At 39.3% G+C, this 22,123-nt stretch overlaps 1 protein-coding gene across 2 annotated transcripts in view; it reads right to left on the bottom strand.

Annotated features, from left to right (window-relative positions):
* Positions 1-22,123, bottom strand: part of LOC150083766 (QRFP-like peptide receptor) — a 292,940-nt gene that overhangs the window by 81,191 nt on the left and 189,626 nt on the right. For both annotated transcript variants that reach the window (XM_090378209.1, XM_090378210.1), the window contains exon 4: positions 1,955-2,065. In XM_090378209.1, coding sequence (XP_090234335.1) covers positions 1,955-2,065 — 111 coding nt within the window. The remainder of the gene's footprint in view (positions 1-1,954; positions 2,066-22,123) is intronic.

Raw genomic sequence — 22,123 nt, forward strand, 5'->3', positions numbered from 1 at the left:
TGCTGCTGCTGTAGCAAACAATCCTCATAAATCCCCAAAATTCATGCTAGTGTGCGAGTAACCAACCACAAGTTCCAGTCAGTATTTGGGAAGTTAAAATCCCCCATTATAAAACATTCTGATTTACTGGCTGCTGTCTGTCCATTTCTACACATTGTACTCCTCGAATTCGAATTCGGCATTCTTTATATCCTTGTGGTACCATGTCACTGATATCCCAACAGTATCCGCCTTTGATGTCTTGACCAGTACTTTAACAGCAGCTGCAGGCAAAGGTGAAAGTGATTCCTGCACTGCTTCTATTGGAATAAGCATCAAAATATACATGCACCTATTCTTATTCTTAGTTACCCAACACAGACCATGTATTTATTTGTTTCATGATGACCGCCAGCAGTCCTTGAAATCCCAGGTTGCTGCTTATTCCAATAGAAGCAGTGCAGGAATCACTTTCACCTCTCCCCGCAGTTACTGTTAATCTATTAGACTGTGAATCCCCCCCCCCCAGCTAGCAGTTTTCGACCCACTTAACACTGCCTCCATAGTATCAGCAAATATTCTTGCACCCTTTCTATTTAAGTGTATCCCATGTCTGTAGAAGCAGTATCTCCTGTTAACAAGTAGAGACCACGCTGAGAAAAAATTCTTTCCCGCTAACTTTGCACAATCTCTCGAGGGCCGAATTGATTGACAAGGCCTTCATCATATACTCCCTCCTATCGCGTCTGAGCAGAATTGCAGACACTTTCATTAACCCTAATTGGCGACTTTTTTCAACATTGAACTATACTTGTTAAGTAATCCGCAGATTTACTTTTAATGTCATTAGTGCCAACGTGTACAACAATATCTTTTTTGTGCACTTAAAAGATGATATCTGCTATAAAAGTCATATACTTTTACCCCTGACCGACATACCCTGGTCCTATTCCACCTTACAGAGCATATCCTGTTTCCCCGAGAATTGAGTCACCCACAATAACTAACTGGGACCAGAGCATTCTGCCTTGAAGATTGCCGTTGGATTGTCTGATGCACAAGAGTGAGCTCTGGCGTTGAGTTGGGCAGCTGAGCTTGATGTCCCCATTTTAATTCCTTCGATGGCATCTACCCTCCTCTTCACACTCTCGAAAACGCCCATCAGAACGCTGGGTTTGCGCCTAATTTCTTCACATTCTCTGCACCCAGTACACACAAAGATATCATCCTCCTTGGCTACATCAAGTCCTGTTCCAGAAAGCCCTGCAAACAAATCGTTAGTCGCTCATTTTTTAGGCTGTGATTCGTTGGAGAATAGTCACCTTCTGTACTCCTCCGAGCTGCAGCACTCCCGCTGCTTTGTTGCTGTAGTCTCGGCATGAATTCGGTTTAAATACAATTTAATTGATTAACAATGAAACTTAACAAGATGAATTGACAGTACTATCAATGAAAGACAACAGAGTGATACGTATCACGCTGTTGTTTTTCGATATAGATTATGTTATCAAGCTCAAGATATGCATTAGGCTATACCGTAACAATTGCAATGTTAAATTAATTTTATCCTTACTAAGAAGTAAAAATTACTTAGCTAAACACAAAAAAGATATATGCCCAAAAAGTGATTAGAACCGCTGATCTACTTATCACAATTAAAAACTTACTATTTCTCTGCTCTACTCATTAAATCAATTTAATAGCAGAGAAGAAGAAGAAGAAGAAGAAGAAAGAAGACCAATTTCATCCTTGTGTTAATTATTGTTAGTTCTTGTCTTTTTGCATAACCTGGATTTTGTCAATTCCAAATTCCTCTGCAGTTGACATTTTACGGCTATAGGATAAAATTAACACCACCCAGTGTATCATAATATTGTTTGAGTGGGTTTTTTGTTGTGTTCTCTCTTCACAAAGTTTTATTTGAAATTATTTGGTACTTGTAAATATATTAACATGATATAAAAAAGTGAATTACCGATCCCCTCCAGCGCATGAAAGGCGAAAACTGGGAATATAATACGACCACTTGTAAAGGCATCCAACAGAGTACAAACACTAGCAACACAACGCAGACCATCTTGACGACCTGAAAAAAATAACAATAAATAAAATGAAAACCGCTGCTGGTTGGCAGAAATTGGATTATTCGCTGAAAAAAAAAAAAAATCCTTTCCTACAGCAAACATTCATTGATTAATAACTTGTGGAGAAATTTTCGCTTAGCTTTTTCTGTTGGTTTGAAAGAATATTTAAACATGGTTTCTAACTATAATCAATGCTGTGATTTCTTTCTTTTAACAAAAATTATTATTTTCTATTGTTCATATGTAAAATTTAAAATTTTCATAAATATTCCTTTTTCGAGAATATTTGGTAGAGGGAAAATGCACGTGTACCTAAATCGCTAAGTTCCTGTAGTGCAATTTTTGATTAACTGCTGAATAAAAGTGTTTTCTTTTTATCAAATCTACGACTTTTGCACGTCGAATAGTTCTTATCTTTCATAATTGATTGCAGAGAAAAGGGTCAAAAGGGACTATTTTTCAAGTGTGTTTATCTTCAAGGTTGCATCTTTGTTAGCCAATCGTCACTATTATCTACTCCTCATTCTCACACTTTTGCTTCTCTTCCTTCGAAATTACCAGTAAAAATATTTTTTTAACGAACTTAAAAATTAAAAGTCTTACATTAATAAGAGCATGAATGTATTCTCCCATCTGCGTGTACAGAGAGGGGGAGCAGAGTAGACGTGGATCCAATAATATCTGTCCAGAGGCATAGTCGCACGAATGCAGCTTCAATGGCCTCCGTTGGTAGCACAGTTGGTAGAATCGCCGTCCTTCCCACACCGAGTGGTAAAGACCCACTTTCGAATCCCGTCGACGACTTGAGGAATTTTCATGGTTTTTTTTTTTTTTTTTTCATAGCGTGGCTGAGTTAGTTGGTCTCAGTTGCACTCGTTCCACCTTCCCACCCAGCAAACAGACAAATCGACCCAGAACACAAGCAACTATTATAAACAGCGCAATATAACCTAAGTTGCTGATGCGCCTAAAACAACAACAGCAACTGTCTCATCGTTGACCGATATTTCTTTTCAAGTCGAAGAAACAAAATAGAAAAATGATGTGCTTAAGTAAATGGAGTTTATTTTGGCTGCGAATGGTAGTGTGGTCTCAGTGTGTTCATAACAACACACAATGTATTGCGGATTCGCCTCAGTAATGTTCTTGCCTGCGCTCTTAGCTTGGCAATTACCTTAATGACAGCCATTTCCCCTCCTTTGGGAGCTGAGCAATTCAAAGCAGTGTCAGTTGATCCTGTCAGCAGAGGCAACTTGTTACCGACCGCGAAAACTAATCACCAGAGGACACTTCAAGGCTAACGGGACAAAGAAAAGGATAGATCGAAAATGGTCTCTTTTCTCTTTTTATACTTTTTCCGAGAGATTAGAAGGTGATGCAGGTTGAAGTTTAAAGGTGGGGAACTTAATATGCTTTGATTAACATGTAACATGAATAGCACTGCGTTCATTTAGCGATTTAATTACATTCAAAGTTTTAAACCACCTTCTGTTCTTTCTCCTACAATTGAAACTGTTATATCACTGTGTAATTCGCGGCCACAGCTTTGCCCCGATAAACGGAGTAGGTCAATCATTGTTCCGCATCTCCAGTCGCTTTCTCACAGAATATAAAGTGAATGTAATTCGAATATCACGATCCTTCGCTGTTGCCATGCCTAACTGCCAGTTTTTTAAATAAATTTTATATAACTTTACTTTTTTCTTTTCCTTTTGCAAGAGTTCAGGATCCCTGTATAACTGCAGCCCCTCAAGCATTATATGGTGTGCTACTGGTATCTAATTAACTGACTATATTGTAATTGTTCTTATTTATACTTCGGCACGACCACTTGGTTAGAAGGGTTTACAATTTGAATAACTTTGACCATGAATACAATTATTTTCCGATAGTAAATGATAATGGTAAACAGTGAGCAACTTGGTTTAATCCAATCTCCATACAACTTGTCTTTTGACTGGACATAGTTCCTTCTTTGCAGAGTTAAAGGGATTTGGAATCACTGAGCGTACTCTATACTTGCGGTTTCCCGTGAGATTGGAACCATCTTTTCTATGATTGTGTTTAGTTTTGTGACTTGAAGGGATAATTAATTGAAGAAGCGCCTAATCACCACTCTCTTACTCCTGGATGTGAACAACTACAGTGAAACTTCCCTTTAACGGACAGCCATGGGGAACGAAAATGTGTCCGTTAGAGAGAAGTGTCCGCTAACAAGAAGTCTGAGGGAGAGAAAAAAAAAAAGAAAGAAAGAAAAATCGTTAAACGTTTAATGTAAAATTAAATTAAATTATATACAGATTTTGCACAATATTTTTGAAAATAATATACATACAATTGTGCTATGCATATTATGACTTTATCTTAAGAAAAATACATACAGTAATCACTTATTTTCTTCTGCACCCTCTTCCGGCTGATAATTTTGTTTTCAACATTTGTTTGGAGTGAAGAAACCATTGAAAGTCCTTCAGTATCTTTCTTCTTCAGCAGCGAAAAACATTTTTAAACGATTGATTTGTATGAGCGCTTCTTCTATTTTCATCGGTGGTTCGTCGTTAATATGTTCTTCGACAGAATGACCTCCTTCCATTTCTTCATCCTCATGAGGAACTTCTTGAAAAATATCGATGATAATGTCATTGATATCTAGAGCACCATCTTCTGTAGTGAGGTTTGAGTCTATATCTTTGTAGCCAGGGTCACTTGTAGCGGAAGTATCGTACATTATCAATAGATGTTGAAGTTCTTGTTCTTCGTGGTGCTCCACATTGCTGTTCACAACTTCAATTTTTGCGTTTGAGAAGCCAGACTTTACAAAACAGTTCACGACAGTTTGTTTTCTAATCAGCATCTAAGAAAAGGATGCTGATTTTCTTTGCAAGGTCACTCGCACATGTTACATCGTTCATGTTTGCAATGAGATGTCTTAAAACACGTTTTCTGTAGTGAAGTTTAAAATTTTTTATTGTCCCTTGATCCAAGGGCTGACACTCTGCAGATGTGTTTGGTGGCAGAAAAATGATTTGAATGCTGGACAATTCAATGTGCGGGTGAGATGCAGCATTATCCATGAAAACAATAATTTTTCTGTTTTGACTAATCATGTTTTGGTTAAAGTGACTTATCCATTCGCTCATGATATCTCGTGTCATCCACGCTTTTTTATTAGACTTCCAGTCAACATCCAAAAGATTCAACTTTATGTCCTTGAAACAACGAGTATTTTGTGGGTTTCCTATAACAAGAGGTTGTTCAAAGTCTCCCAGCATATTTGTACACAATGGTACAGTCAAGCGTTCCTTAGAAATTTTTCCGCCCTGGCACTTTTCGTTTTTTAGACTCATTGTTTTTTCAGGAAGAGCTTTAAAAAAACAACCCTGTTTCGTCACAGTTGTAAATATCCTTAGCTTCAAAATCACGACATAAATCTTCCAATTTGACGGTCCACTCTGTTACAACCCCAGTATCAACAGATCCACCTTCACCACTTACGGTTTTCCAAGAAATTTTATGCCGAGTTTTGAACTTATCTAGCTATCCCACAGAAGCTTTGAACTCATTTACTCCCATAGATTTCGCAACCTCCAAAGCCTTTTCCCTAACGATAGGCCCATTAATGGGAATTTTTTTAGCACGTGCGCGACAAATTTGAAGTCCAACAGTTTTCAGGATTGATTTTTGAACCTGATCATTTACGTGTTGCCAAAATTGTTTGAGCAGTTCATTTTTTTTTTTTTTTTTGCTTTAGGATGTCGCTTACCTGCGTCTTCCCGATTTTGAATTTTGCAGCGAGATTGCGAACACTATTTTTTTTGCCGATCATACGCATTAATGAGTTCGACTATCTTTTAAAGTTAAATGTTTACGAGAAGACATTGTGCACTTCACACGACACTGAACAAAACTGAAAACTGAAACTGAAAAGACGAAAGGCCGACCATATTCCCCCCCCCCCCTCCCTGCACACACCGAATTCATCAGAAGTTTTACACGTGCCTTAAAATTCTTGAAAAAGGGTTTAGAACCGCGACGTAAACCTTGATAAAATTCAGAGAATCGGAAATAGAAAATAAACACACGATTGAGGCAATACGTGGAAGAAACGTTCCTAGAAAAAGGGCCGTGAGCTCGCCCGCTGTCCGTTATGGGGAGATCAAATTAAGTGCTAATCTAAACGAAACAGTGCAGATTGCCTGTTCGAGTCCGTTACAGAGAATGTCCGCTAGAAGCTGCAAACACGTTAAAACCAATGGAGGTGAGTTGGGGAATTTGAAAATGTCCGTTGTAGAGAGATGTCCGTTAACGAGAGGTGTCCGTTAGGAGAAGTTTCACTGTATTAGTTGTTCCAGGTGGGAAGGAGCAGCAGTGCGTAGCACACGCTTCTTGATTAGACCGGGGTTCGAGCCCGTCACCACCAAATACGGAGGATGCGGAAAGGTCAGGGAATGACCACCGCATATCCCGGAGCAATATGGCCTTAGTTGCTAATGCTCCTAAAAACAAAATAACAACAACAACAAAAGAAGGTTTTTACGAACTTCGAAATTTTGCAGTCGAGCTAATCAGAAGAAGGAGGATCTTGTGGCAGTTGGGGAAGCATGTACCAGATACTGAATGACAGTATATAAAAAAAGGGGAGGCTCGAAAAGGTCATAATGCGCTACATTAGAACGGAATATTATTACGGTAGACAGGGTGGACTCAGGATGAGTGGTACTGTTCTGATTATAGGTGGAAGTCTACCTGTGAACACTATGGTTTTTACTTAACCTCACGATACATCCTCCAGATGCTTCTTCCACTATCAGGTGATTCAAAGCAGTTATTGAAGAGACCGCTGACGCTTTATGGAAGCTCATTTAGGAGAAATTGGGTCTGTTGGATGGTATTGTGGTTACTCCTTAAATGGATGACCTGTGATGCTGGTGTTATGGTGGTTGGAGGGACTGATTGAGGTATTCCCCTTTATTGTTAATTGCTGTGCTGTTGGGACTATTCAAGTTTGAGGAAAAGTTGACTTCTTCAGCGAACGATTCTTAAAAGTTAACAGAGGGGTGAATGATATGCTTGCTTGCTACAAAGAAATCTACGATGAAAATAAAAAAGCCACTGTCCAGTCATCCATTAATATGTTCTTTCGTAAGGTTGAGCGGCCGATCCCTTCTAAATCTCCACAGCCCTCAACACCCGCGGCGGTTTCCTTTTCAGCTGAAGACATCTATTTTGGCAACGATACTCGAGAGGAAAAATTTACTGGCTTTATTCCTGTCTCCTCTCTTATTTTGTAATTTTATAATTTTCAAATATTTTTAAATTACACGCTTTTGTAATTTTTCCTGCGTATGAGATAAAAAATTGAAAACATACAATAAATAATTCTATTTACATGTTTGTTGAACAATTCTTTTTTGATTCAATCAATTCAGCGAGCACAGGTGCTAGTGCTGCACAAGAATAGGGAAAATTCCGACTTACGTAGGGTTTCGCGGAACGCAACCCTTATGTAAGTCGGGCAGTTCCTGTATTTATAGTTATTTAACAACGTACAATAAAAAACATATCCCATCAAGAAAAAGGGGGATTATACTGTAAAATATGATATAACCTCTCGACAATATGTTAAGTAGGTTACGCTATTTCTAATGATCAAGAGAACTAGTACAAATAGGCCAGTTCATCTCTAGTTAACCCACATTTCATCACTGAGTGCTTTTTCAAGACAGAGTATTCGAGAAGGACAGGTACTTCCCTTAGTGGTCTCAGGTCTAAGCACTCGACGAGGATTGGTGCTTCTGGTTGTGCATTTCATCACTGATTGGTCTTTTTAGCCAGTGTACTCGACGAGTCCATTGGAAACGTCAACGTCTAACTAAGCATATTGCAACGCTTATGAAGACCCATTTTCAACATATCCGTGTTCATCTTCTAACTACAATTTACTTTGAAGAATACGTATACAGTCTGACTGCAATTTACTTTGGAGAATGCTCCCACAGTGTGGAATTCAGCTTTCCGGGTTATATTTCATTTATTAAAAAGACTTTTTTCTCAGACTCTACATTACATTGAAATTGTATGCACTGACGGCAATTTCTCACTAGCTACTTTTTTGTTGCAGGAACTCCAATTTCATTTTATATGAACTGCAGGGCTCCAATGTCTTATAATGTGCTGGTACATGAAGCACAGACCTTTAATGTCTTGTAATGGAGTGGGAATTAGTGCTGTAAGTCTTTAATTATGTGTACAGTATTGTGATTAGTGGCGGGGATGCCAGGACAGCTGGCTGAGACCGCTTAGTACAATAAATAAATAAATAAATAAATAATTCCATCAGCATTGAGCATGCTCAGTCCATCCAAAGCTTTAAAGACCTCATTGAGATCACCTCGCAGGTGCCTAGTCTCCAGAGGCTAAAATTTGCAGAACTGAAACCTTTCTTGGTAAGAGCACCCGTTTGTTCTCCTAGCAAAAGTCATGTGCATCATTGGCAAAAACCAATGAGCTGTCCTGGCAGCCTGTCTGTACTGTTCAGAGAACTTTATATCTGACGGCACAATTACCCCCGGCGCCTTCGTAGCTAGGTGGGCAGGAGCAGCAGTGCGTAGCACACGCTTCTTGATTAGACTCGGGGTTCGAGCTCGTGACCAACAAATACGGATGATGCGGAAAGGTCAGAAAATGACCACCGAATATCCCTGGAGCAATATGGCCTTAGTTTCTAATGCTCCTAAAAACCAAATAACAAACAAACAATTACCGCCAGGACTTTTTCATTTTCCGTTACCTTGAGTACTGCACAGTTGGTACATTAATCTTGGGTTACTGCTACCCATATGCATTACATTGCATTTGTCAGTGTCAATGTTAAACTTCAGTTGCCAATTCTCAGCCCATCTGCCTAATTTTTCTAGATCCTGTTGCAGTAGCATACGTTATTACTGTTATTAACCAACCTGCCTATCATCTGCAAACTTAGATATTAAGCATGATATACCTTCATCAGTATCATTAATAAATATAGAAAACACCAATAGGCTCAACACCGAACCTTGGCAGACTCCACTAATAACATTAGTCCACGAAGAGCAGCGTCCATTGATTAACACCTCTGTCTTCTCCCACTCAACCATCTTTTTTCATAATAGTAACTTTCCCTTGACGCCACACTGCTCAAATTTGTACAGCAGTTTATTATGTGCAGCAGCATTAAAAGCTTTCCTGAAATTCAAATTCACATGATATCTAAAAATGCTTGTGAACTGCTGTTCATACGGTTGATCCCTGATCACTCCTGGCTTTCCCGGAGTATATACGAAAATTTTCTTTCATCTTCTCCCCTTGCCCTTTATTTTATTATTTAAAATCTTGACGGTTAAGACCTGTCGATTGATGGTCAGAGATAATGTTTATAATACTAATGAGGACGTTATCATCTGATTGGTTGGTAATTGATGGTGGGGAATATATTACAAGCGTCTTCGACAGTGGTTTCTTAAATTTCGACACAGCCACCCTCCTCATCCCCAATAAATAAAGCTGATTTCATTTGGGGTAGAGTTTGGCAAGAAATACATATATTCCACTTACTTTTAATAATGAAATTTGGGGCAATTTTTTCAAAAAAATTCGATTCAACCCCCCCCCCCCAAGTTGCTCACGATGCCGCGGTGATCACGATCAAAAGAGCCTTTATATGTATTCATATCTAGTATTTATAGTATTTCATTACTTGTCGGTAACAGTTAATGCTGAAACTTGTGTTCGGAATTAATACAGGGCGCTATGTTATATAGTAGCTATATCATTTACGGAGCTATATGCCTTGCCATAGATTCTCCAAAGTTAGAATTACCCCAAGCTGTCGTTGGGATGGGTCGACGTCGACGATTGTGCATCGGTCGATTAGAACTAGTCGTGCGAGAATGGACGAGCAACGTTTGAAATTTCAGTTTTGCTTCAAGCTTAGGAAAATGTCAAGCGAAGTGATGCATATTTATCACATTTCATGCCAGGTCAGTCGTTACTACTATGAAAACAAGACATTATTTGCTGTTATATTTTTTAAGTTGGCATCAAGAAAGTCTTGCACGATCACGCACTGCAGCATAAAACGGTGTCCATCTAATAGTGCCTGTCACAAAAATAAATTAGTTATTACCTCTTACTCTTATTCATATTGGAATGTCTTATTGGAATATCATCGGTTTGGCTGAAACAAGAAGAAGAAATGAATCACTTATAAATTTATCAAGTGGAAATCTGCTGTACACCAATGGAGAAAGGAGTGAAGGTGGAGTTGGGTTTCTGGTCCATAAAGATTTTAAAAACAACATTTTGGAATTCAAAAGTACATCACCAAGGGTGTCAAGACTAATACTCAAGATTTCTAAGCGGTACAAGCTAAAGATTATAATGATTTATGCACCAACATCGAGCCATGATGATGAAGAGGTTGAAGAAATGTACACCGAAATTGAGAGTCTTCTATATGAGCAGAAAATCTACTACACTATTATTATGGGGGACTTCAATGCTAAGGTTGGAAAAAGACAAAACAGCGCAGAAAGGGGAACTATAGGAAATTTTGGAATTGGTGAAAGAAATGAAAGAGGTGAAAGACTTGTGGAATTTGCAGAATCTCAAGGATTGTCAGTAATGAACACTTTTTTCAAGAAAAGGGTGAACAGAAAGTGGACAAGGAAGAGTCCAAATGGATAAACAACTAATGAAATCGACTTCATTCTCACTTACAGAAGATATATTGTGAATGATGTTACCGTCCTGAATAAGGTAAATGTTGGAAGTGATCACAGAATGGTAAGATGTACACTTGATATAAATGTAGGAAAGGAAAGGAAAAAACTGGCTCGAGTAAATAATACAAAGGTCTTTGAGATAACAGAGGAGGAGAAAAAGCAGTATGTACTGGAACTTAAGAACAAGTTTGAGTTTCTGCAGACTGCTCAGGACCAAGATATCGACAAGGAATATTACAACTTTCTGAAAGTGATAAAGCACAAGAAACCTATAAGGAAAAGGAAATCCAAAGAAGAAAAAATTAGTCAAACACTTGTCATGATGAACCGAAGAAGACAAATGAAGAGGAAGAAAAACACTGACAGCGAGAAAATTGAGTATACTGAGTTATGCAAAGCCATTAGAAAGAGACTCAGAGAGGACATAAGAAGATTTAACACAAGAAAAGTAGAACAAGCTTTAAGGGAAAACAAAGGATTTAAATCAGCAACCATGAGCAGTAATACAGAAAGACAAATGATACTGAAACTGAAGAATAGCGATGGTTTACTTATAAACAGCAGAGAAGGCATAATTCAAATAGAGAATTATACAAGGAGCGAGGGAATGATGCCAGCAGTGCGGAAGATGGGTCGGAAATTAGCAACACATACGACATACCCGATATTCTTCCTGATGAGGTAGAACATGCATTCAAGAAAATGTAGAATCAGAAAGCCCCGGGGGAAGATGAAGTTACTGTACAGTTGTTAAAATTGGGAGGAAGAAACATAACACCAAAACTGGCAAGACTCTTCACAAGGTGCATTAGAAAAGGTGTGATGCCCAAGGAGTGGAATTATGCAATCATAGTTTTGCTGCATAAGAAAGGAGATCAATCAGAAATTGGAAATTATAGACCAATTAGCCTGTTATCCCACATCTACAAATTGTTCACAAGGGTCGTTACTAACAGATTAGAAAGAACACTTGATGAGAATCAACCGAAAGAGCAAGCTGGCTTTAGGACAGGATTCTCAACTATGGATCACCTTCATGTAATATCACAGCTAATGGAGAAAGCAAATGAATATAAAACACCATTATGCCTGGCATTTGTGGATTATGAAAAGGCATTTGACTCCATACAGCATAAGGCAATGTTTCGGGCACTGGAAAGACAAGGCATAGAAACCCCATATATTATGATTTTGAAGAAAATATTTGAGAGTGCTACCTCCTTTATTAGACTAGACAAAGACAGTAGGAAATTTCAAATCGAGAAAGGAGTTCGACAAGGAGACACAATATATCCGAAGCTGTTTACTGTTGCCATTGAGGAAGCTTTCAGAAGATTAGACTGGTCGCAGAAAGGAGTCAATGTGAACGGAGAGTATCTAAACCATTTAGGATTTGCAGATGACATTATGGTCATAAGCCACGATCTCAAAGAATTAGAGGAAAATCTTAATCAGTTATGCACAGTTAGTAAGGATTTTGGGCTAAAGATGAATATGGCTAAAACAAAAGTAATGATGAACAAGTATGTCACAGAAAGGGAAATAATGATTGAAGGAGCAGTAATTGAAAAGGTGGAGTCATATACTTATCTGGGACAAGTTATTAGCTGTAATAATGATAAATGGCTAGAAGTCAAGAGAAGAATAAATTTTGGATGGATAACATTCAGGAAATATAGTCACATACTGAAGAGCAATATCCCAGTTTGTCTGAAACGTAAAATAATGAACGAGTGTATACTTCCCACCATGACTTATTTAAGTGAAACTTGGGTACTCACCAAAAGAATGGAAGAGAAGCTGAGAACTACACAGCGAAGAATGGAACGAATTATATTTGGAATTGGGCGCCTCCGTAGCCAGGTGGGAAGGAGCAGCAGTGCGTAGCACACGCTTCTTGATTAGACCGGGGTTCGAGCCCGTCACCACCAAATACGGAGGATGCGGAAAGGTCAGGGAATGACTACCGCATATTCCCGGAGCAATATGGCCTTAGTTGCTAATGCTCCTAAAAACCAAATAACAAACAAACATATTTGGAATCAGACTGTTAGATAAGAAGAGAAACACGTGGATTAGGCAGCAAACTCAAGTAAAGGACATTCTTATCAAAACTAAAGAACTAAAATGGTCTTGGGCAAGACACATAGCTCGAAGACATGATGACAGATGGACTAAGAAAATAGCAGAATGGTATCCAAGATGAGCTAGAAGAAAACCTGGAAGACAAAGGCAGAGTTGGATAGATGCAATTCAAGAGTTTGTGCGTAGTAAATGGATGGCCAGTGCTCAAAACAGAAGGAACTGGAAAGTTGCTGGAGAGGCCTTCATCCTGCAGTGGATTGAAAATGGCTGATGATGATGACTCTTATTCATGACATCTCCCCCACCGCTCAGTCTTTTTTTGCTTTCAATTCTCAATCGAGCAGTGAAATGTGATGATTAAGCAGATACGATATACAAATAGTTAAGAATTGCTTATTTGAGTTTGTAAGTAGAAGTTATATTGTATCCTAATTACTATAATTCTTGTTGATTTGTTATGCTTATACGCAATATTGATCAAACAAGTAAATCATGGGAAACTAACATTTACAGGGGAGATAAAGGAAAAACTATTGTACGTTTACATCTAAACGTACAGTAGTTTCGTTTTCATATAGTGAAAACGTCAGCAGCTGTGCTGAGAGAGAGAGAGAGAGAGATATTTCCGGTCAAAATCAACTAAAAGTAGGGTTTTTCGCCCCACAGGAACTATGCCAATTCTATTTCTTCGTAGGGAAATTACTCGGGGTCAAATGAGGCCCAGTACCTCATTGACTTTTTATGGAGAACTTTATTATCCTCTACTGAACAGTGGTGCTGAGTGACGTCTGTCCGTTTCCTTTGAACTCCGCAGCGGACGTCATATAAAGAAATGTCGCGCCTGGAAACCTGAGTTTCCATGACAACGAGAAAAAAAAAAAAAAACTTTTTACCATGCACGGCTTTTCGAGGTTAAATTGCTGTGGACAATTGGTTACTTCCTCCAAGTGTACATAGAGTTCACCAAGGACAGTGTGATCGTAGCGCCACCTATATTCGTAGGGTGGTTACATAATAAATAAATAAATAAAATAGATGGAAGAGATAGCGAAATAATGAATTTCCACAGAAACTTCTCATTAGAAAACAGGCCTTGTACGTCAGGTTGCATTATATCATCAACGTTTCTTGCGACGACCGACTAACTGGTTAAAATAAAAATATAATATATACATAAGATAAAATAGAAATAAAATAAAAGCGTTAAAATACAATAAGATAAAAGCGTTAAAATATATAGTAGCTTTCGAAGCGAAGTGCCTCTTCATCAGCTAGTCTGGGACTGGTTGACTTCAGTATATATTAATGGTTACAATAGCACAAGTCAGCTGGGCATGATCATGTATCACGAGTCTGGTGTCGGTAAAGCAGAATTACGTGCACGTGATGATCGCCAGCGTTCATCGCACTGCAATACAGTACATTCTATAATAGGGTGTACTCCCTATTATTGGTGGCTATGTGTAGTGCCTCAAGCCATGAGCGCTGGCGGTAATCACGTGAATAATCGACGATTTCAATATCCCGTTGGGGATCAAGATTGTGCTGCTCAACCCAATAATAATCGGTGACTGCCGAGCGTTCAAAATTAGCGGTTTGCAGAGCCACCTCATGTTCAGAAACCCGATCTTTCAATCTTCAACCAGACTCACCTACATAACACCCCCACAATCCGGACACGTAATACAGTATACGGAATCACTCCTTAGGAAAGGAGGAACAGGTGTTTTCACCTTAGAAATAATGGATTGTAATTTCCTCCCCGGAAGTTGCATGCATTGTATATGATGGAGACGGAAGATCCTAACAAAACGTTCCGATATGCCCGGATAATAGGGGATGTAGGCGGTAGAGATAAATTGATTGGCTCGAGGCGGGTTAGATTTCGTAACAAATTCGTGAAACTGAAGCTCACATCTATCTAGAACGTGAAGTGGATAGCCTCAATTTGAAAGCTCCGCCCTAATTTTTGAAATCTCCAATTGCCTGTTACCAGTCGAACTACTGAATACGGTGCTGTTTCTTGTATTCTGTCTGTCTTGTGAACTCCTCTGACCATTTGGTCGTCCCGGAGTATAAACAGAAAATTTATTTATTTTATTTAGAGTGCATCCAAGCGCCGGAGAATAATGTACGCGCAGTGCTACGTAAATGACCAGGGGCGTGCGAAAAGCCATAATTGGTAAATTGGCCTGCGCACATTGGCTTCATAAAAATGGTAGTTACTAAACGCGGATCCACTCGTTGGACTAACACATCCAAAAAAAAAAAAAAAAAAGGAAGGGTATTATCAACTTCTAGTTCAATCGTAAACTGAATGACGGGCGACAGGGAATTGAGATATTGCAGCAGCCCAGATTCTGATCCCCGGGGTACAATTACAAAAATATCATCAACATAACGACACCAGTGAGTGATAGGAATTGGTAAATTCAAGAAAATCTGACTCTCAAGTTCTTCCAAGGCGATAGGACTAACAGGGGCACCCATAGCTGTGCCCTGTATTTGGCGAAACAGAGAGCCATTGAACATGATCACACCCTTCCGTTAAACAGAGATTGAGAGCAGTACAAATATCATCTGTAGAGAACAACATTCTATCTCCCAATGTGGCATTCCTGCTGAAAAGACGTCTCGCGCTGGAAATGGCTTGTTGTACAGGAACAGAAGTGAACAGAGAAACCATATCAAGTTTGTTTGTTTGTTATTTGGTTTTTAGGAGCATTAGCAACTAAGGCCATATTGCTCCGGGGATATGCGGTGGTCATTCCCTGACCTTTCCGCATCATCCGTATTTGATGGTGACGGGCTCGAACCCCGGTCTAAATCAAGAAGCGTATGCTACGCACTGCTGCTCCTTCCCACCTGGCTACGGAGGCGCCAAACCATATCAAAGGAAACCATAACCTCGCTCTCAGAAATAATAAAATCTTTAATAATACGCAGAAAATGCGTACTATTGGAAACATTGTAAACAGTTTTCCCAACAAGGGGTGCTAATAACTTGGCAACATGTTTAGAAAGTTCATACGTAGGTGTATAGGTATAGGTGTATGACGCCAAATGCAGGGCAGAGCTATGGGTGCCCCTGCTAGTCCTATCGTGGCCAATATCGCTATGGAAGAACTTTATAAATAAATAAAATAAATAAATAAATTTTCTGTTTATACTCCAGGACGACCAAACGGTCAGAGGAGTTAACAAGATAGACAGAATACAAGAAACAGCACCGTATTCAGTAGTCACGGGCTTGAACCCCGGTCACTCAAGGCACGTGTACTTATGCACCCGCGCGCCTGACCACTAGGCTACGGCGGCCTACTCTATCTCTACCGCCATGGAAGAACCTTTATCTCTACCATGGAAGAACTTTATCTCCACCGCCTACATTCCCTATTATCCGGGTGTATCGGAACGTCTTGTTAGGATTTTGCATCTCCATCATATATGATGCGTGCAACTTCCGGGGAGGAAATTACAATCCATTATTTCTAAGGGATTTCTAAGAAAACACCTGTTCCTCCTTTCCTACGGAGTGATTCCGTATACCGTATTACGTGTCCGGATTGTGGGGGTGTTATGTAGACATGTATAGTTTCTTATGTAGGATGCACCTGAACGAGAGTTCAACTCCGTGTTTGTACACTGTGATGGTTACAGAGCACTGTAACAGGCCAGAAATGTGTGTAACGTTATGTTCCTGCAGTGTGTGAAGCCTGCCCAGTGTCCGTCTATCTCACGGGGAGGTAGGCCACAACTGCGCAGGAACCATGGCCAACCTCAACAGTCACGTACTGAATGTCCAAAGAGGGTTTGGAGCCATTCAAAAGAACCAAGTGCCAGCAAGCCGGAAACAGCGAGCACACACACACACACACACACACACACACACCTCCGTAGCCAGGTGGGAAGGAGCAGCAGTGCGTAGCACACGCTTCTTGATTAGACCGGGGTTCGAGCCCGTCACCACCAAATACGGAGGATGCGGAGAGGTCAGGGAATAACCGCCGCATATCCCGGAGCAATATGGCCTTAGTTGCTAATGCTCCTAAAAAACAAATAACACACACACACACTCCCAGGAGACAGGACAGCAGAAAACGAAGAAATAAGGATGAGAATAGCATAAAGTAAAAAAAATATATAATAATAAAAAAATATATATAAAATAAAAAAAATAAAATAAAATCTTTATCCATTTCTTGCCCACGTCTTTATGCAGTGCTGCCCAAAGTGGTCCACATAGAGAAAAAGGTGTATTGTCAAACAGAAGTAGTAATGTCATTCAATCATGATCGACAGAACAAGGTCTAGATATAATTCTGAATTCTGTTAATCTGGAGTGGTGTCAGAAGTCTCTGGTCGATGACGGTATCACTGAGCAGAGGTTTAGTTGAAGAGAGTCTTGATAAAGGATGAGTCAGAAAAGTGCAGCATCTGATAAAATCTTTGCGTGTTCTTGAAAACCACAACAATTTTGTATATGACGTCATCAGGACGACGAGGCTGCGCACAGTTGTATTATGATTTATGATGTGTTTTCAGTTTGATTTCTTGAATTAACATTGAGGTTGAGAGCATTCCTGCGATTAAAAACTGCATTGCAGAAGCTTTGAAGGGCCTGGAAATTGTTGACAGAAATGAGTATCTTCTCAACTCCGGGACACAAGTTTAGTACTGTTGCCTTAAGAGCCGATCTTAGATCGTCGTAAATGGAGCATCCAAAAAGTACGTGAGAAGAGTCTTCCGGTAGCCCAGTTAGTATGTAGGAGTTAAACAGTGAGGGTGAAAACCATTTTCTGGTGGATTATGAGAGTAGTGCAGTTACGTCGGGAACGAAGTTTTTGGTGATAGCTCCTTTTTCGGTAGAATTCCATATATTCTGCCAGGTGTTCACTAACAAATTCCAGCATCTGGTTCGCTCAGTTTTGGGATCGGCCTGAGGGTTAACAATGATTCCCTGAAATTCCGTAGAAATGCCTTTGCGGATGTAAAAGCAAAGCCCTCTAAACACAACATGCAGATAAAGTGGTATAGTGCTTGCAAGAGTCTGTAAGGTTGAAATTGATGCTGTTCGGCAAACGTGAAGTAGGCTAAGGAGAAAACAACGTTGAATAGTGGATAACTTGGTTTGTACAGTTTTGAGTGCAGTACGTCTGCCAGCATAGGTTGTAATTGGGATTATGGCAGCATTATAAAATAGATGTAGGGTTTTGTGTTCAATCCCCAGTCTTGTCTGGTAATTTGGAGCAGCATTACGGTAAAACTCTTAACTTTGACGGACAGATGTTGAATATGCTCAGTAAAGGAAAAGCGGTCGTCGATGATGACTCCTAAAAATTTGGTGCTTCGGACAAGTGGAAGTGATTTCTTGTCAAGTTTTACAACTGGTGGTCTGCCATAGTCTAATTTGTGTTTAAAAATCACGACCTTCGATTTGGTTGAGGATAATTTTAATTTGTTCTTAGAGGACCAGGATGATAGTTCAAAGAGTACTTTATTGGCATAGAGTTGTAATTCAGATCTTGAGTTTCCATTCACTAAAATGATAATGTCATCTGCATACGCAAGTTGTTGCACATTTTGAAATTCAGTCGTCCTAAGCAGCCAATCATCGAGAACTAGGTTCCAAATCAAGGGACCCAAAATTGATTTGGGGACAATCACGGGAGACAGATTTGTGAATCTTTGCTTTTAGTGATGACGGTGACGGTGCGATCGGCAAAGTAGTTTCAACAAGTTTATAAAGCTGAAGAGAGCAGTGATTGGAACGGAGTCTACTGAGGGCACTCTCCCACCATAAAGTATCAAAAGCGCCCTCAAAATCGATAAAGATTGCCATAACGTACTTGGAAGTGGAGCAGTCAATGAGGTGGTGGAGTTCTAATAAGGCGTCTTCGCATCCAAGCCCTTGCCTAAATCCGTATTGAAGAGAGGATGTGGAGCTTGTGGCTCCCTGCAGTGTGGTTATTTTATTGGCGATTATAGGTGAGTCTGGTAGAAGATTGAAAGATCGGGTTTCTGAACATGAGGTGGCTTTGCGAACCGCTAATTTTGAACGCTCCGCAGTCGCCGAACATTATTGGGTTGAGCAGCACAATCTTGATCCCCAACGGGATATTGAAATCGTCGACTATTCACCTGATTACCGCCAGCGCTCATGGCTTGAAGCATTACACACAGCCACCAATAATAATACTATGAATCGGACGAGGGGAGTACATTTACACCCTATTATAGAATGTACTGTATTGCAGTGCGATGAGCGCTGGCGATCATCACGTGCACGTAATTCTGCTTTACCGACACCAGACTCGTGATACATGATCATGCCCAGCTGACTTGAGCTATTGTAACCATTAATATATACTGAAGTCAACCAGTCAAAGACTAGCTGATGAAGAGGCGCTTCGCTTCGAAAGCTACTATATATTTTACCGCTTTTATTATATATATTTTAACTCTTTTATCTTATTGTATTTTAACGCTTTTATCTTATGTATATATTGTATTTTTATTTTAATAAATTTATTTTAACCCGTTAGTCGGTCGTCGCAAGAAACTTTGATGAGACATTTCTCAGTTGGTGGATATCTAATACGAAGGCAGGTAACGCACTGCTTCTCTTAAGCAAAGGGAAAAGTTGTTTGTTGAGACCAATAAAAATATTTTGTACACGCGGAAGATTCTGGATAAAGTGTTTGTTAACCGGGCAATCAACCCTGAAGATAATTTTTGTATGTATTTATCAACTTTTCATCCAAAGGGCACGCAGACTCTAAACCTAAATAATGGTGAGAACGCTGAGAATTACAGAGAATCAATACAAAACTAGTATTGAAATATGTAAAAATTTGATTAACAAAACAGAGTAAAGAGCATTTCTTATATATAGACGGTTTAACTGTAAAATCAATATTGTGATTATTCAATACATGAAGGAAACGGTAAAGAGGACTTCGAAGTAAATGTTGAGTACGACGGACAAGCAGTGAAAAATTAGTTTTATAACCAGAATTAAAGCGGGGTTTAGCATTAGCATTAGCAAGGGCACATGATGCAAGAAAGCAAGCTTATATAGCATTAGCCAAAAAAAAAAAAAAAAAAAAAAACACCCACACCCTTCTCATTTCACCCATCCACTCGCTCCAAATGTTTGTCTAGTTCTGCCTTGAATCTGTTTAAGTTATCAACTTCTACAACGAAAGATGGAAGTTTGTTCCAGCAATCAACCACCTGCTGGGTAAAGGAAACTTCCACACATCTATTCTACAACTGCCTTTTCTCAATTTAAATTTATGACCTCTCAGGCGATTATTCTGAGCAAGAGGAAAATTCCCATCAGCATTGAGCATGCTCAAACCATTCAAGGCTTTATACACCTCAATAAGATCACCTCGCAGATGCCTAGTCTCCAGACACTGTAATTTGCAAAACTTAAGCCTTTCTTCGTAAGAGCAACCCTTTGTTCCATTCACTAATCTTGTTGCTCTACATCCTTCTTAAAATGAGGCCTCCAGACCTCTATACAGTACTCAAGGTGTGGCCTGACCATTGTCTTGTATAAGGGGATAATCACCTCCTTATCCCTAATAGAAAAATTTCTGTATATCATTGACAATACACCATGAGCTACTCTTGCAGACCGTCTGCACTGCTCAGAAAACTTCATATCTGCCTGCTCAATTACCTCCAGGTGCTTTTCACTCTCTACCACTGTCAGTGTAGTACCACAGAGTTGATACGTTACTCTGGGGTTACTGCTTCCCATATGCAGTGCTTTACATTTGTCAATGTTAAACTTCAGTTGCCACTACTCAGCCCATCTGCTCAACTTTTCTAGATCCTGTTGCAGCAGTGTACTGTCATTACTGTCATAAGTGAAAGGTATTTGTTCAAGAAGAGATGGAGAATCGATAATATAGTTTATTGTATCATAAGTAAAAAGAAACCCATGGAGTTGTTTTCTGGAGTGAAGAGGAACAATTCTGAAGTGACGACAGAAACTCCACAGTTTCGACGGTGAAAGAAAAGGCGATTTGAAAAGTATAAGAATATCACGAATTTAATTTGAATTCTCTCAGATCTGTGAGAAAGATATTCCTGTTGTGGAGACCAAATAATATCACAATCAAAAATGGGAAGTATGAGCTGCTTGTGGAGAAGAATTATAACTTTGTCACTGTTGAAAATCAAGGAAGAACGCTTAATTCATCCAAGAAACTTGTAACTCTGAGATATTACGTGATCAACATGGGAAGAGGTATGGGATCGAAATAGGACACCGAAGTCCTTGATATATATCAGTACTTACACTTAGAGAGTTTCCAATATAATAATCGCGTGTGTTGAATATCATTATTCTCCAAATGAATAATAATATTCTCTTTACCGACCTTAAAATCTGAAAATATGTTGGTGACATCATTAATTGTTGCTCCCAGCAGTAATCTGGTTCTAGTCCACCTATCCTTATTACAAAAAATGCATCCCGTTTCCCTGGGAAGTAGTGATTTTCAAGACATCTTGTTATGTAGGTTGAGGAACGGATCAATGGTGAAGAAACGTAACCATTTCATGATGCTTAGTATTACTGATCTTTTTTATTACTTTATGCTTACTTATATACCAGGGCTTCACCTTATGGGAAAAGCGGTTACTGTCCGGTATGTCAGAGTTCTATGGGCAAAACTGTGCTCTTCTCTTTTCACTTCTTATTCTAATTTTTACATATGATGATAGAGTAATTCAAGAGTGATTGTGGGACTGTTACTATTCTATTTCTACTCTTTCATTTCGCCTAATTTAGCATCTGCTTATTGCATACCCACTTCTAACCCTCTCTCTCTCTCTCTCTCTCTCGCTGTATTTTTATATAATTATAAAATTGGATTAATTTGCATATAAATTGTTCTGACTGCTATCTATTGGGCTAGCTGTTATTCTGTCTGTCTACTAAATTGTTAACAAATTATTTTTCTCACTAAGGCCTCATGGCCTATCTTTCAAATAATAATTAGCTGATGCGTACAGTTAGAAGCAGACACCGTCTGCTAATTATTATTTGGATGTACTGAATGGCTAGCCTTGGTAACGTACCATTGAGTGTATCCTCTTACTAATAATTGGTGGCATTAATTTTATTAGCCGTGTGGTGTTTTAGGGCTTTCTCTTTGTTTTAGCTCACAGTACTCTTACTATTTCCCCCACTTG

Source organism: Mastigoproctus giganteus, chromosome 7 (genome assembly GCF_048544385.1).
Source record: "Mastigoproctus giganteus isolate SK-2022 chromosome 7, ASM4854438v1, whole genome shotgun sequence".
NCBI lineage: Eukaryota > Metazoa > Arthropoda > Arachnida > Uropygi > Thelyphonidae > Mastigoproctus > Mastigoproctus giganteus.